This window comes from Sander vitreus, unplaced genomic scaffold (genome assembly GCF_031162955.1).
Source record: "Sander vitreus isolate 19-12246 unplaced genomic scaffold, sanVit1 ctg242_0, whole genome shotgun sequence".
Classification (NCBI taxonomy): Eukaryota; Metazoa; Chordata; class Actinopteri; order Perciformes; family Percidae; genus Sander; species Sander vitreus.
In genome coordinates, this window is record NW_027595415.1 from 88045 (window position 1) to 103767 (window position 15723).

The 15723-nt window shown below is 40.4% G+C and overlaps 2 protein-coding genes across 2 annotated transcripts in view; one reads left to right on the plus strand and one right to left on the minus strand.

Annotated features, from left to right (window-relative positions):
- The window catches only part of LOC144513393 (phospholipid transfer protein-like), a 114739-nt gene that overhangs the window by 48776 nt on the left and 50240 nt on the right, over window positions 1-15723 (minus strand). The gene's annotated exons all lie outside the window — the stretch shown is intronic.
- LOC144513394 (caspase b-like) lies at window positions 12195-15147 on the plus strand. Its single transcript, XM_078244462.1, has 3 exons — window positions 12195-12300; window positions 13675-13925; window positions 15062-15147. Exons 1-2 carry the CDS (start codon window positions 12287-12289, stop codon window positions 13922-13924), a joined length of 264 nt encoding a protein of 87 aa, XP_078100588.1. The 5' UTR covers window positions 12195-12286; the 3' UTR covers window position 13925; window positions 15062-15147.

Sequence of the window (15723 nt, forward strand, 5' to 3'; positions counted from 1 at the left end):
CAGCTGACAGGTTAGACTCTCTGTTAATACAACACAGCTGACAGGTTAGACTCTCTGTTAATACAACACAGCTGACAGGTTAGACTCTCTGTTAATACAACACAGCTGACAGGTTAGACTCTCTGTTAATACAACACAGCTGACAGGTTAGACTCTCTCTGTTAATACAACACAGCTGACAGGTTAGACTCTCTGTTAATATAACACAGCTGACAGGTTAGACTCTCTCTGTTAATACACTTGCTAGAAAGAGGTTTGCTAATGTTTTAAAGACCACGCCGAAATATTCACTCTGACATTCTGGTTCTGCTTCAGATGCCGTCAAGCGGGATCTCCGATCGTAATCAGTCCTTCACTGACCAATCAGCATTCATTAGCAGAATGCTAGCATGTTGTGGGCAACAACGACTCAACCTGTAACAAATTGAAAGGACATAAGTACTCGTTCATTCAACTTTTGACCTATAATCCATGTTGAACTTGCAAAAACTACAATCAAATCTGAGATTTCTCAACGACAATCAGGCGAAAGAGACAAATTTAGCCGTCTAGCTCCATAGAGTCCCATTCATTTAGCACTGGACCGCGATCACCCCCAGTGGAACTCTGGTGGAACTGCAACCAAATTCGGTACAATGGGGCTGAATAGGGAGTGGAATGGCTTTCCGTAGACGGGCTTTGGCGCCGGCCAGACACGACGTCCTCCACCAGACCGCCCGGGCCCTCCATCACCTACACACACACACACACACACACACACACACACACACACACACAATGTCACTTTAAGAAGGGTTAACCAGTCAGCACAGACACACTGTGGAAGTGACATAGATCAGAGTGATAGAGAAAGACAGAGTGGCGACACTCCCATTGGACTCCATTGTACGCTTTTTGCAGCCTACTTCTGGGGTATGCACTCTCGCATTGTTCCAAACATTTCCATTGCTGGCCGTCGAGTAACTTCTGAGGTAAGCTGATTAAATAGCTACCTCTTTTGAATTGTCAACTGTCTATATTTTATCAGAGGCCCTTTATGATGCATATACTGATCTTCATTTGAATGTGCACAGCATAATTATATATATTTTTAGCTTGGTAGACGACCGATTGCCTGCTAGTTTGTTAGCTCGACTTCGCCAGCTATGAAGGTATCTCCAGGGGTAAACTGATTAAATAGCTACCTCTGTTGAATTGTCAACTCTCTATATTATATCAGAGGCCCTTTATGATGTATATAGTACTTATGTTTATTTGTATGTGTACAGCACAATCATCGGGGGATTCGGGGCTGCACAGAGTGGAGCAGGCTAAGACGTTATCTGACTGCTGCGCACCTAACGGCAGACAGCTCTAGTGGGATAGACCGCGGTCCCGCCGTGTACTGCAGGCCTCCGGGAACATGAGGAGCAATACAGGAGTCATTTTTAGTTCAAAGTCATCTTGAAGGGGCTGTTGGATTACATGTACGAATACAAGTTATTCCACACAAAAAAATATCATAAGCCAGAATGAGCTTTGAAATGTTTATTACACAGACAGTAGTGTGACTAATGTCATCCCCAATTTAATTCAAACACTAATTTGGTCTCTGTTAAACATTTGTGTGAACTTCTGGTTAACTAAATTATTCCTCTTTCTTAGCGCCAAATTAATTCTTTTTTGTCTCCTTTCCCCACCGTATTCCTCTCTTCTTAACACTTATATATATACACAATATTCATCCCTATTCCTTCACTTTGTTCTTGTTTTTCCAGTTAGATAAACACACATCCATCGTTCTCACTCATTGTTTAAAGGGATATTTCACTGTTGGACAGACGAATATGTCTTTAAATTGGCTCACATATGTAGTAGAAATGTGAAAAAATTATAGACATTGGTGCCTTCTAGGCCAAGATAAGCCAGAAAATGCGTTTTTGGCTCATATGGATGAAAGACACCAAATCCCAGAATGCACTTGCTTCGCTGCTTTAGCGTCCACTCCCAAGCCACGCCTACCGTTTACAGACAGACAGACAGTGAGACGGTCAACTCAATTCAAGTGTGTTTTATTGTCATTTCAACCATACACACGAAACAACGTTTCACCGTGGCTCAAGTGGTGTTACACATTTAAAATATATAAAAACGACATTATATAAAAACGACATACGAAACATGTTACATTTAGTGCACACACATTATAGGCTCCGTAAAGTTCAGCTAACACATACTAGCATTAGCGCTTGGTGGGCTGTAAACACAGAGTATAAACTTGCGTGGAATGTAGAATGGTCGGCATTTAACAGTCACAAACTCCACCAGCAGTTAGCAGTTAGTTGGATACAAGCAGCTCATTTCTGCACCAGGCAGTCTGTGTTAACACAGCCCACCTCCACTAGTCTTACCCGGCGACAGAGCAGCAGGCCTGGTAGCTGGATAGTCCGGTACACTGTTGTTCAGCCATGTTTCCACAACAACAAAAACACAGCAGTCTCTGAACTCGCGTTGGGAGTTTCGTTGAAGTTGGAGTTCAGTTTGTTGTCTAATGAGCGGACACTTGCAAGCAGGATTGATGGAACAGGTGGCCGGCTAGCATTAGCTTTCCACCTAGCTAGCTCATACTCCTGCCCTCGTTCGCGTTTCACCGCTTTGGATGTCCCCCCATGATCGCCCGCTCCGGCTGCTGCCCGCTCCGGCCGCTGCCCGCTACGGTAGGTCTGATTGCCCGCTACGGCGGCTGCAGCTGCTCGCTACGGCCGCTGCAGCTGCTCGCTCCGGCCACCACTGCTGCCCGCTCTGGCCACCGCTGCTGCCCGTTCCGGCCACCGCTGCTGTTCGCTCCAGCCGCCGCTTCCCGCTGGTCAAAATAACCTGTACGGCAGGCCTCAGCAACCTCTTATTTCAGAACATTCATCTCTCCCCCGCCCCCCGAGGGCCAGTGGTCTACAAAATTTCCCGGTAGATTTTTTTGTCCCACTCCGCCGCAGATTGTGTCTGTAATAAAGTGTCCTGCATATTCTCCGATCTGTACCAATGTATCCCGTTGATACACATGTGCGGTAGTTTGAATGCACATCATTTTTGTAAAAATGCGGAAGTAGCTCTTACTACTAACTGTAGTCCATAGCCTCTGGGCAAAATTTTTTGCGTCATCGGAGGCTTTTTTCCAGACCCACAACACAGAGATCTCTCGTCTCTCGTCTCGTCGACATGATGGAAAATACTACTGTGATATAGTAAATACTATTCAAAAATACTACCGTGTTTCTACTGATACAAAGCTTAATGCTAAATCGGTGAAGTATCCCTTTAATAAAAAAAATACTATTTCATTCATCAGCGTAATGAGTTGTTATTCTTTAATATATTTGATACTTTGTGTATGGCTTAGTCTTAAAATGATCATGGTTGTGTGGTCAACTCTTGCCTCATCAGAAGAAGTTGGCTGGACACTAAATGATGAATGGACTGTTGCTACTTTGCGATTGAGAAAGCAGAGTAGCAAATGATTGATAAACAATAGTTAGGCTACTTTTAATATTGTAGTGTAATAATAATATAACTGTATATAATTATAGTTTGACTTAAGATGGAAAATAAGCAGCTTGTGTTTTTGTATTTGATCACATTTGAAGATAAAGCCTTTACAGAAGATAAAGTTTTGACTGTACCTATCTGTTCTAGTGTACATCTGTATATAAAAGACCTGACAATCATTATGGAAGTAAAAAGGTTTTTATTCTTGTGTTTTAAACTGTTGGGTGATTATTGATTACATTAATGACAGATTATGCCGAAAACATTTTTTTGTATTACAGACCAGTATTATACTACATATATTTAATAAAGGACAATTAAATATCTGTAAAATAAAGATATATTTTCTGTAGTGGGTTATCATTTTTGATTGTCCTTTATAGTGTTTTTATAGTGAATGTTGTAGTAAAACTCTGGCTTTCAGTTGTCACCCTACCACTCCAAATGTGAAACTGACATTTACAAATATGCAATAATGCAATAACAATCAAACAAGTACTTGGGTATGTACTTTCATTTATATTTACCTTTCAATATCGCAATCGCTGCTGTCAGTCCCATAGAAGAACATGAACTGAACATGAATGGAACTATACAGGCTTACATGAACCACGTGACCACCCCGCTAGCGAGATCGAGTGTTGCAACTCTTCTCTCTCAGATAGATATATACGTAGATGCCGCCATTGGCTGGTGAGATGCGTCTGTGCTGCCAGCTGTCATCCTGGAACTGACATCTGACCGTTGAAGACTCAGAGAAGAAGACTTTTGGATGTTCATGCCAAAGAAATTCCAAACTAAGCATCATGGAAAACATTTCACAGATGAAAAAGCGTTTACAATATTTTACTGTTGAACATGTTGAATTTAATATCACACGAGGTGTGCCTTATCTATGTGCAGTGTTTCCTTTAGGATTTTGTTTTAGCAGTGGGGGCAGGTCTGTCCAAACAACGTTTCCAGATGTTTGATATCAGGACGATGAGCTGACAGAACTGACATGTTGAACACAACAGTATGTGGAACTGGATGGGCCCAATAACCTCTGAATAGTTGTACTTGCCAACAGGGGGGGTGCATTATGTCGGCAGGATCATTTAAAAGGCAACCGCGACTACATTGTGTGTCTGCCCTATTTCTGATACCGTAGCGGCAGAAATTGTACCATGGCGGGCCGCCACTACAACATCAACATAGAGGAAACACTGTAGGTGTATATCCAACTACGCAGGGCCACGTTCAGCCCCGACAACACACGTAGCAACACGTTTATTTAAACTGATTCTCTTAAAGGAACACGTTAAACAGAGTACCTCTAAGTTCAGAAACGTCTCGTAGCTGAACGGCTGCTTTTTCACTGAACTACCTCGCACTATATTTATATTTAAATCTTAAATCTCAGACTATACTGATATTACACTATATTTATATTTAAATCTTAAATCTCAGACTATACTGATATTACACCATATTTATATTTAAATCTTAAATCTCAGACTATACTGATATTGCACTATATTTATATTTATAGTATTTTAAACTACTTTTTCATTTCCTCCTCTTTCTCTGCTGACATCCTGCAGCTGGTGGACTTTTAAACGTTGATAATACATTTCTAAAAGTTGATGATGAACTTTTAACCTGTGATCGATGTTTGCAGGCGTCTGCGTTCTCGTTCTGCAGTCTGTTCTTAATCTGCTGCTTTTAGTTTCTCTGCTCTGTGTAAACATACGTTATCAAAACGTGAATCTTATCATCGGTTTGACTTTGAAAACACTAAATCTACTTTAAAGACGCCGTCGAGAGAAAGTGGCAGGAAGAGAGAAAGGAGGGGGAGGGGGTTTCCTTCTCTCTTCTGAACTAAAGTTTACTATACAGGCGACAATAAAAGTAATGTTGAACCCTGTAGTTCGATAAAGTGAAGGCTATTTCCCTTCTCTTTGTGCTCCAAAGTATCTGACAGTAACTGCTCTTCATTACAAAGCGTCCAGATTAACCCGTTAAGTTATCAACGTCACAGTATCTGCTTTAAAAAAAACTGGACAGGACACAGGAAACAGGGCAGAACGTGCTGCTATTCTGAGAAACAAACTGTTCACCCTCGACTGGCTCGGTCAGAGTCGCTGTAGTAATAATGAAGACATAAAGACTCTTTACCCTCCTGTTGTCCTTTTCTAAAAGTTTCTATATCAGAAATTTGGGTTTTCTTTCAAACAAATTGTCCAAAAAAATAACGTGGATGGTTCCCCACAATGCTCTTCACAAGTTAAATAAATAATCAGTCCACTACTTTCATTGAATTTGGGTCTTTTAATCAATTTTATAGCATTTGGAGAAAAAACAATTGATAAAAGAACTTTGAAAAAGAGTGAAAGTGTAAAAAATTTTTTTTAGCATTTGAAAACAAAATTGAAATGTTTCGAAACAGTATGCTCGCTGACCCTTGACCCTGCTGTGATTATCATTCCTTTAATATTAGTCTAAATAATTCATATTTTCTGCTTCTTTAACTCAAGGATTAGGTATAGTTTCCTATAAATTAGGTTTTGAATGAACCATGAATTCCAAAAATAAGTGTAAAACCATAGTGATAGTAAGTTGGTGTTAGTGGTGTTTATACATGGTAGTGAAAAGAAGCGTTACACATAAAAAAAATAAAAAAGAGAACAGAACATCAGAAAAAGTCTTGATTTTCTTTTCTACTTTTGACCCAGAAGACAACACTAGGGTTAAGAAGAAGAAAAAGCAACAAAAAACTCAATTAAATGCAAGAAACATTAACCAAAAATATGACAAAAAGCTACAAAACGTCAAAAAAGAAGCTCCCAAACCGGCGTCTCAAACTGTGCTCTGATTTGAACAGGACAGAAGCTGACACCATTCTCAACGACATGCTTGTGGCCGTCCTGCGGGACTTAACTGTTGACGAATTTGACTCTTTCAAGTGGAACCTGATAAGCATACAAAAAATCCCACAGAGCGAGCTGGAGTCCGCAAACCGGCGTAAGACCGTGGACCTGATGCTGTCGTACCACAAGCAGGAGGCCGTGAAGATGACCAGAGATTCGCTGATGGAGATCCAGAGAAACGACCTGGTGGAGCGTTTGCCTGCTCAATAAGGTAAAAACACACAGCGCTTTAGTTAACCCTTCAGACAGTTTCACTAACGCTTGAGTCACTTTTAATCAAACTTCACAGCAAAGTACAGTCTTAAGATACTTGTTCTTTACTCAGCGCTGGAATGTAACTAAGTACATGTACTCCAGTACTGTCCTTCAGTCCAAATGTTGAGGTACTTGTACTTTACTTGAGTCTTTTCTTTTCATGCCACTTTCTACTTCTAATCCGCTATATTTCAGAGAGAAATATTGGACTTTTTACTCCACTACATTCATCTGTTCCAGCTTTAGTTACTAGTTACTTTAGTTACTCCACTACATTCATCTGTTACAGCTTTAGTTACTAGTTACTTTAGTTACTAGTTACTTTAGTGACTCCACTACATTCATCTGTTCCAGCTTTAGTTACTAGTTACTTTAGTGACTCCACTACATTCATCTGTTCCAGCTTTAGTTACTAGTTACTTTAGTTACTCCGCTACATTCATCTGTTACAGCTTTAGTTACTAGTTACTTTAGTTACTCCACTACATTCATCTGTTACAGCTTTAGTTACTAGTTACTTTAGTTACTCCACTACATTCATCTGTTCCAGCTTTAGTTACTAGTTACTTTACACATTAAGATTCCTGCTCATTAAACACATGTAGTTTATAAATCTGATGTTTGATTCTAAAGTAAACTAGCCAACAATATAACGGCTACAAGTCAGCTGAGATGATCAGACCATTAAACAATAAATAAAGAAACAAGTTAAAGTGAATGAGGGGTAGGAAACATTACAAGCTTCGGCTTCATCCTACTCCTTTTTGGACAAATTTTTAGAAATTGTAATAGTATTTTTAATATTATTTGTAAACACTGTATGGATATTGTTCTTTTTCCTTTGGTGTGTTGCTACACACTTTTTGTTTTATATGTATATATATGTATGGGTGTATATATATATATATATATATATATATATATATATATGTGTTTGTGTGTGTGTGTGTGTGTATATATGGATGTGTATATGTGTGTGTATGTGTATTTGTGTGTATACGTATATGCATGTGTATGTGTGCATATGTATTTATGGGTACATACTGTATGCGTCGCATATATATATTTAGTTTTGTTCGAAATAAAAAATAAATGAAATGAAATGAAAATGGGTCAAATTTGACCCGAGGACGAGGCACGACCCTCCCCAATAATTTATTGACGCCTTCTGTTCTGGTTTGCGCTTGGCAAAGATGTACATTTAGACAATGGTTATATACAACCATGACATACATGACTAAACCTCTGCTTTCTCATCTGACGCATCACACTCCTCTGTTATGGTGGGGGGGGCCATTTCTAACATTGTTGTGGAAACACAATAAGCATGGAAACTACATGCACACTTCCTGCATTACTCCAAATACTAAGTTACTCATCTAGTAAACTAGTATTCACATGAAATAAAACAATAAACCAATAAAGACCATTCAACAAAGCACACTGGGTAATAAGAAATTCAACACTGGTTGCTATGGACTCATAACTAGACCTCCTCAGTCATTGTATATTTTAGCATAGGTAAAGCTGCCGAAGCTGAACATTGAGCTTGCATGCTACCACTCTTTCCTTCTGAAATGCCTTGAAAAGGCTGTCGTTTGCACAATTTCAAATCACCGGGACCCAGGCGCAGAGCTGTGGGCGTGGGAATCAGAAATTCAAAGTGTGTTGGTGTGCAAAGCGCTGCAACAATCACAACAACCATGGATTGGTGTTGTGGCCAACAACTGGAAACTTTATACATTGTTCGTCTGCTTTCATTACTAAATTCACTTCTGAGACTTTTTTATGCGAGAAATCAACTATGTAGAGCTTAACGGAAATTCATGGCTAATTGCAAATTTGGTCCGACTGTGTCGGAGTTCAGAAGCTCCACAGTCTGAAGTGACAGCTGGCTGGTGCCTGCCATGGTCGCTGGTTTGTCGCCCAACCTGTCCTCCTTCACAGACCCGCTGTGAGCTGGCTGGAGCTCTATCAGGAGACTTACGGACAAGAGGCGTTTAGTTCTCTTATCGTTTGTTTAAATAACTCAACACACATATCCATTATAAGATTAACTGGAACCTGTGGTTTTTCGAAGTTATAAATGCTCCACAAAAGATTGAGGGCGTAATGTAATAAGCTCGCTGACTCCAAACTCGTGTTGCTGTCATGTTGCGATTTTTGTTGGGTCAGACCTATCTGCTAGTTATAGGGGGCCGAGACTGAGAGCTACATTGAAAAGTATGCACCAAACAAGCCATTTTGAAATTTTGCTGTTTTCATGAATACAAAAGTTGGGTGACCCTCCCCCCTAGACTAAAAAACATTGGGTGACCCTCCCCTCAACAAAGAATAAAAAGACATGACCCTCCCCTATTTTCCTCTGGTGGTCCATTCCATAAATATCGAACATTCTCAATAGAGGACTTTTACTGTAACAGAGTATTTCCTTTACACTTTCTACGTTTGAATACTTTCACTACATTTTCCTGGTGATACTTACACACTTTTACTGTAACAAAGTATTTCTACAGTGTGGTGTTAGTACTTTTACTGCAGTAATCTGAATACTTGTTCCAGCGCTGCTCGAGTGGTTCCATTTATTTGCTCCTTTTTATAAACACTCAGCGCTCTACGTTATCAGAAGATGAAACAGGAATGTAGTAGATTCTGTCTGAACATTCCAGAATATCTAACACCTTCTCTCTCCGTGTTTCAGGGTCATCGGCGCAGATCCATGCCTCCTAAAGCTCGTCTGCTCGCCTGCTACACCTTGAACTACTACAACTACTATTTCTAGTCATAGTTCCATTGTCTTTATAGGGAGGAGAGGGAGGAGAGGAAGGAGAGGGAGGAGAGGAAGGAGAGGGAGGAACACTAACTTTTTATAAACGGCTCATAGGACCAAACATCTCTGTCTGTCCTTTACACTACATCTGAACCAACCTTTGGACAACCTCTGAACAACCTCTGTGAACTTGTGTTATGAATAAATCAAAATGATTTCACTATTTGTTCTGTTGTTGACTGAGTTTCTACTTCCTGTCATCTGGAATAATGTTTACACTTAATAAAACATGATGAACACATCTAATGAAACTTTAGTCAAACTTAGTTCACTGTTAAACATGTTTATTAGACATTATTATTAGAGGAAGGGGGGGGGGAGGAGAGGAGGACAGGGAGGAGAGGGAGAGGAGAGGAGGGAGAGAGAAGAGAGGGAAGAGAGTGAGAGGAGGGAGAGGGAGGAGAGAGAGGAGACAAAGGAGAGAAAGGAGAGGGAGAGGAAGGAGAGGGAGGGAAGGAAAGTGAGGTAGGAGAGGGAGAGGGGAGGAAGGAGAGGGAGGAGAGGGGAAGAGTTGTCAGATCATAGGACTGCTGGAGAGAAACACCAACCAGTCTGTCAGACTGAGGACAGATTTATATGGCTGAGAGACAGACAGACAGAGAGAGACAGAAAGAGAGAGACTTGGAAATTGACTTAGGTTATAAAAGTAGCATTGCGAATGACAACCATTTTTTATGCAAACCTACCTGGAGCACCCAAATGTTACTGGAGGTCAAGCTGAGAAGCTTCAGTGGACGTGGAACAAAGGCTCTTCATGTGCCATTTGAAATGGATGTCTGCCAAAAGGCCTAAAACATCACATATAGGAGTTAGAACTAACAACCATTAGATGGCAGCAGCGTATAAGAAATGAACTGACAGCAAGTCAATCTTTGAACATGGAGCGCTAATAATAATAAATGTAATATGCAAGGGGGAAAGCTTCTCTCCACAACGCGTAGCTCCTGGCGCCATTTTGATGCCAACAAGCCATCACCTCCCGTTAGCATCCCATTGACTCCCATTCATTCTGACGTCACTTTGACAGAGAATATCTTTACATCTGAAGCGTTTAAAGACTCTATTTGTCCGTTGTTTATTTCTAAAGAAACACGACAATGTATAAAAGGCTCCATTACCTTGTAGCTCACGTTATGGCTCCGTAGCAGACGTTTTTATAAAAATAGGCTAACGATTATGTCATAACCACGCAACTTACTGTCTCATAGTAGAGGAATTACCGTATAGTACAGGAGAAGCTCTCAGGCAGTTTGGACTTCCATCAGCTGTTTAAGTGTAATGACTAATGTTAACTATCATTTTAGTGATCAATAATGAGCCTGTGTCTATGTTATCTCCTTACATATACCTACGCTCTCCGTCTCTGCTAGATTGGGAATGATTGAGATTTCTCTTGGCACAGCTACCAGAAGACTTCCAACTTTCAGACAGGTTGCTCACGTCACATCTACGTCTTCAAGCTCAGTTGGAGGCTGCTCAGTAACGCTCAGCCATCACCGGGAAAGAGCTTCTAATGTCCTTCACTGGTCTCCGTCCAGAGACACGGGGTCTGGTGGTTCATTTCTTTTACTGTCTATGGTAATATGTCAGGCTCACAATTTTTCCATACTACTATGTGCTAACGTTACCGCCATCAAGCCGCAATAATTTGCCAAAAATGAATGCCGCGAATGAATGCCGCCAAATCTGTTGAGTCGTCTTGTAATGGTGCATCAAGTGCAAAGTACAGTATATTCCCATCCAATTAGATTGAATTCGGTATTGATGATGCGAAAAATGACGGTAACTCTACTGAATTTATTTGAAACTAAAGTAACGAGCCAATTTTTTAAAATATAGGGAGTAGAAAGTACCGATATTCATGTTAAAAATGTAAGGAGTGAAAGTAAAAAGTTGGCAGAAAAATAAATAGTAAAATAAAGTAAAAATATACACAGTACAGCAATTAGTATTTGTACTTTGTTACTTCCCATCTCGCAGATTTTAGTGCTCAGGGTGGAGATGTTTTAACATTGGGAGTTTACTTTGACTTTGTATACATGTTAATTATATTGTGCTATTTATTATATGCGGCAGCCAACGGGGGGGTGCATTAAAATGGGCAGGATCATTTAAAAGGCAACCGCGACTACATTGTGTGTCTGCCCTATTTCTGATACCGTAGCGGCAGAAATTGTACCATGGCGGGCCGCCACTACAACATCAACATAGAGGAAACACTGTAGGTGTATATCCAACTACGCAGGGCCACGTTCAGCCCCGACAACACACGTAGCAACACGTTTATTTAAACTGATTCTCTTAAAGGAACACGTTAAACAGAGTACCTCTAAGTTCAGAAACGTCTCGTAGCTGAACGGCTGCTTTTTCACTGAACTACCTCGCACTATATTTATATTTAAATCTTAAATCTCACTGATATTCCACTATTCCTTCCCTCTCTTCGTTATTGTATATTTCTTGTAAATTTGTAAATCTATTGTATTAACAGTATATTTTTTTATATTTCTACCTGTCCTTTCTGTTTTTTATATATTAGTGAGTACTTTGAGAGCAGAGATCAACCAGAGTCAAATGCATTCTTTGTTTAACCAAACCTGGCCTATAAAGCTGATTCTGATTCTGATTTAGATATTTTATGATGAAGGCAGCAAAAATGGTTCCAGTAAACGCTTCTCCTCTTCTTCCTCCACGTCATTTCCTATATCTTCCCCTCGCCATTTCAACAGAGGAAGAAGATAACCAAACAGAGAACAAGACGAACAGCACGATGGCCGGAGCTCCGTGAGTATTTTAAACTACTTTTTCATTTCCTCCTCTTTCTCTGCTGACATCCTGCAGCTGGTGGACTTTTAAACGTTGATAATGAACTTTTAAACGTTGATAATACATTTCTAAAAGTTGATGATGAACTTTTAACCTGTGATCGATGTTTGCAGGCGTCTGCGTTCTCGTTCTGCAGTCTGTTCTTAATCTGCTGCTTTTAGTTTCTCTGCTCTGTGTAAACATACGTTATCAAAACGTGAATCTTATCATCGGTTTGACTTTGAAAACACTAAATCTACTTTAAAGACGCCGTCGAGAGAAAGTGGCAGGAAGAGAGAAAGGAGGGGGAGGGGGGATTCGTGGGTGTGTTCAGCATAAGTGTATACACCCACGCTAAACTACAATCCCACGGAGTGACCTGGAGCCAGCAAAGTGAAGGTTATTTCCGTTAAGTTATCGACGTCACAGTGGCTGCTTTAAAATGAAGTGTGTGAGAGAAACAGGAGGTGGTAGCGGCCGGTACGGACGTTAAAGAAGTCACAGATATACTGCTGAACATCAGCCTGGCTGACAGGAAACAGGTCAGGACCTGCTGCTATACGCTGCTGAACATCAGCCTGGCTGACAGGAAACAGGGCAGAAACACAAACTGTTAACCCTCCACTGGGTCGGTCAGTCGCTGTAGTGCTCTTTAGTAAACTGTAAGTACTCAGTTACTTTCCACAAGTACAATACTTCCCTCAGAGATGTAATGGAGTACAAGGAGAAAGCAGCAGAACATGGAGATATTCAAGGAAAGTACACTACATTATGTATTTATGTATGTGCAGTACTTCTGGTTCAACTTAAAAACATAACGGTGTTAAAGGTGACCTATTGCAGTGCTCAGCATAAGTTTATGAACCCATGCTTAAGTTGACTAAAAAGAGGAATAAAAAATCATCTTTTGGAAATTGATCTTAATGCCTTAATTAAAAAAATTAGGAAAAATCCAACCTTTAAGGACACCAGTTGTCTTTGTGAATGAATAATGTATTGTAAATAAATAAATGTTCTTCCTTAAAATACAGGGGGCATAAGTCAGTACACCCCTATGTTAGATTCCCATAGAGGCAGGCAGACTTTTATTTTGAAAGGTCAGTTATTTCATGGATCCAGGATACTATGATCCTGATAAAGTTCCCTTGGCCTTTGGAATTAAAATGGCCCCCCCACATCATCACATACCCTTCACCATACCTAGAGATTGACATGGGGTACTCTCTCAATGCAAATCAAACCAGCTGTTAGACTAACTGAAATACAACCATGCCAATCTCAATTAAATGCAAAAAGAATAAATCAAAAACATGACAAAAGCTAAAAACTGAAACTGTGCTCTGATTTGAACAGGCCAGCAGCTAACCTCTACTATGTCCTTCGGGACATCCTGCGGGACTTGAATGACAACGACTTCAACGCTTTCAAATGGCACCTGAGAATCATGACAGACATCCCACGGAGCGACCTGGAGCCAGCAGACAGGCTTAGGACCGTGGACCTGATGATTCAGTATCACAGGCAGGATGCCGTCAACATGACCAGAGATTCACTGATGGAGATCCCGAGGAACGACCTGGTGGAGCGTTTGCCTGCTCAATAAGGTAAAAACACACAGCGCTTTAGTTAACCCTTCAGACAGTTTCACTAACGCTTGAGTCACTTTTAATCAAACTTCACAGCAAAGTACAGTCTTAAGATACTTGTTCTTTACTCAGCGCTGGAATGTAACTAAGTACATGTACTCCAGTACTGTCCTTCAGTCCAAATGTTGAGGTACTTGTACTTTACTTGAGTCTTTTCTTTTCATGCCACTTTCTACTTCTAATCCGCTATATTTCAGAGAGAAATATTGGACTTTTTACTCCACTACATTCATCTGTTACAGCTTTAGTTACTAGTTACTTTAGTTACTCCACTACATTCATCTGTTCCAGCTTTAGTTACTAGTTACTTTAGTTACTCCACTACATTCATCTGTTACAGCTTTAGTTGCTAGTTACTTTAGTTACTCCACTACATTCATCTGTTACAGCTTTAGTTACTAGTTACTTTAGTTACTCCACTACATTCATCTGTTACAGCTTTAGTTACTAGTTACTTTAGTTACTCCACTACATTCATCTGTTACAGCTTTAGTTACTAGTTACTTTAGTTACTCCACTACATTCATCTGTTCCAGCTTTAGTTACTAGTTACTTTAGTTACTCCACTACATTCATCTGTTCCAGCTTTAGTTACTAGTTACTTTACACATTAAGATTCCTGCTCATTAAACACATGTAGTTTATAAATCTGATGTTTGATTCTAAAGTAAACTAGCCAACAATATAACGGCTACAAGTCAGCTGAGATGATCAGACCATTAAACACACAACTGGTTGATCCTTTATACACAGAGAGTGTGTGTGTGTGTGTGTGTGTGTGTGTGTGTGTGTGTGTGTGTGTGTGTGTGTGTCTCTCTCTGTTTGGATCCTTTACACTTTTTACAATATTTTCATACTTTAATTCTCCTGATGATACTTACACACTTTTACTGTCACAGAGTATTTCTACAGTGTGGTATTAGTACTTTTACTGCAGTAATCTGAATACTTCTTCCAGCGCTGCTTCCATTTATTTGCTCCTTTTTATAAACACTCAGCCCTTTACGTTATCAGAAGATGAAACAGGAGTGTATTAGATTCTGTCTGAACATCCCAGAATAATATCTAACACGCTCTCTCTCCGTGGGTTTCAGGGCCGGCTATGTCTTTCCATCCGTCTCATTCCGGATTCCATCCGTTTACACCAGTGTTATGAATAAATGAAAATGATTTCATTATTTGTTCTGTTGTTGACTGAGTTTCTACTTCCTGTCATCTGAAATAATGTTTACACTTAATAAAACATGATAAACACGTATTTAATGAAACTTACTTTACTGTTAAACATGTTTATTACTCATTATTAATCCTTTAATAAGAGTTTATTCTTGCACACATCACAACATTTTATATATTATTTTAAGAATTGTTAATGTTTTTTATTAAAGATCAAAGAGGGAGGAGAGGGAGAGGAGAGACAGGAGAGGGAGAGGGAGAGGAGAGGAAGAAGAGGAGAGGGAGAGGAGAGGAGAGGAAGAAGAGGAGAGGGAGAGGGAGAGGAGAGGAGAGGAGAGGAAGAAGAGGAGAGGGGAGAGGAGAGGAGAGGAAGAAGAGGAGAGGGAGAGGGAGAGGAGAGGAAGAGGAGGAGAGAGGAGAGGAGAGGAGAGGAAGAAGAGGAGAGGGAGAGGAGAGGAGAGGAGGAGAGGGAGAGGAGAGGAGAGGAAGAAGAGGAGAGGGAGAGGGAGAGGAGAGGAAGAAGAGGAGAGGGAGAGGGAGAGGGAGAGGGAGGAGGGGGAATGGGAGGGAGGGAAGGAAG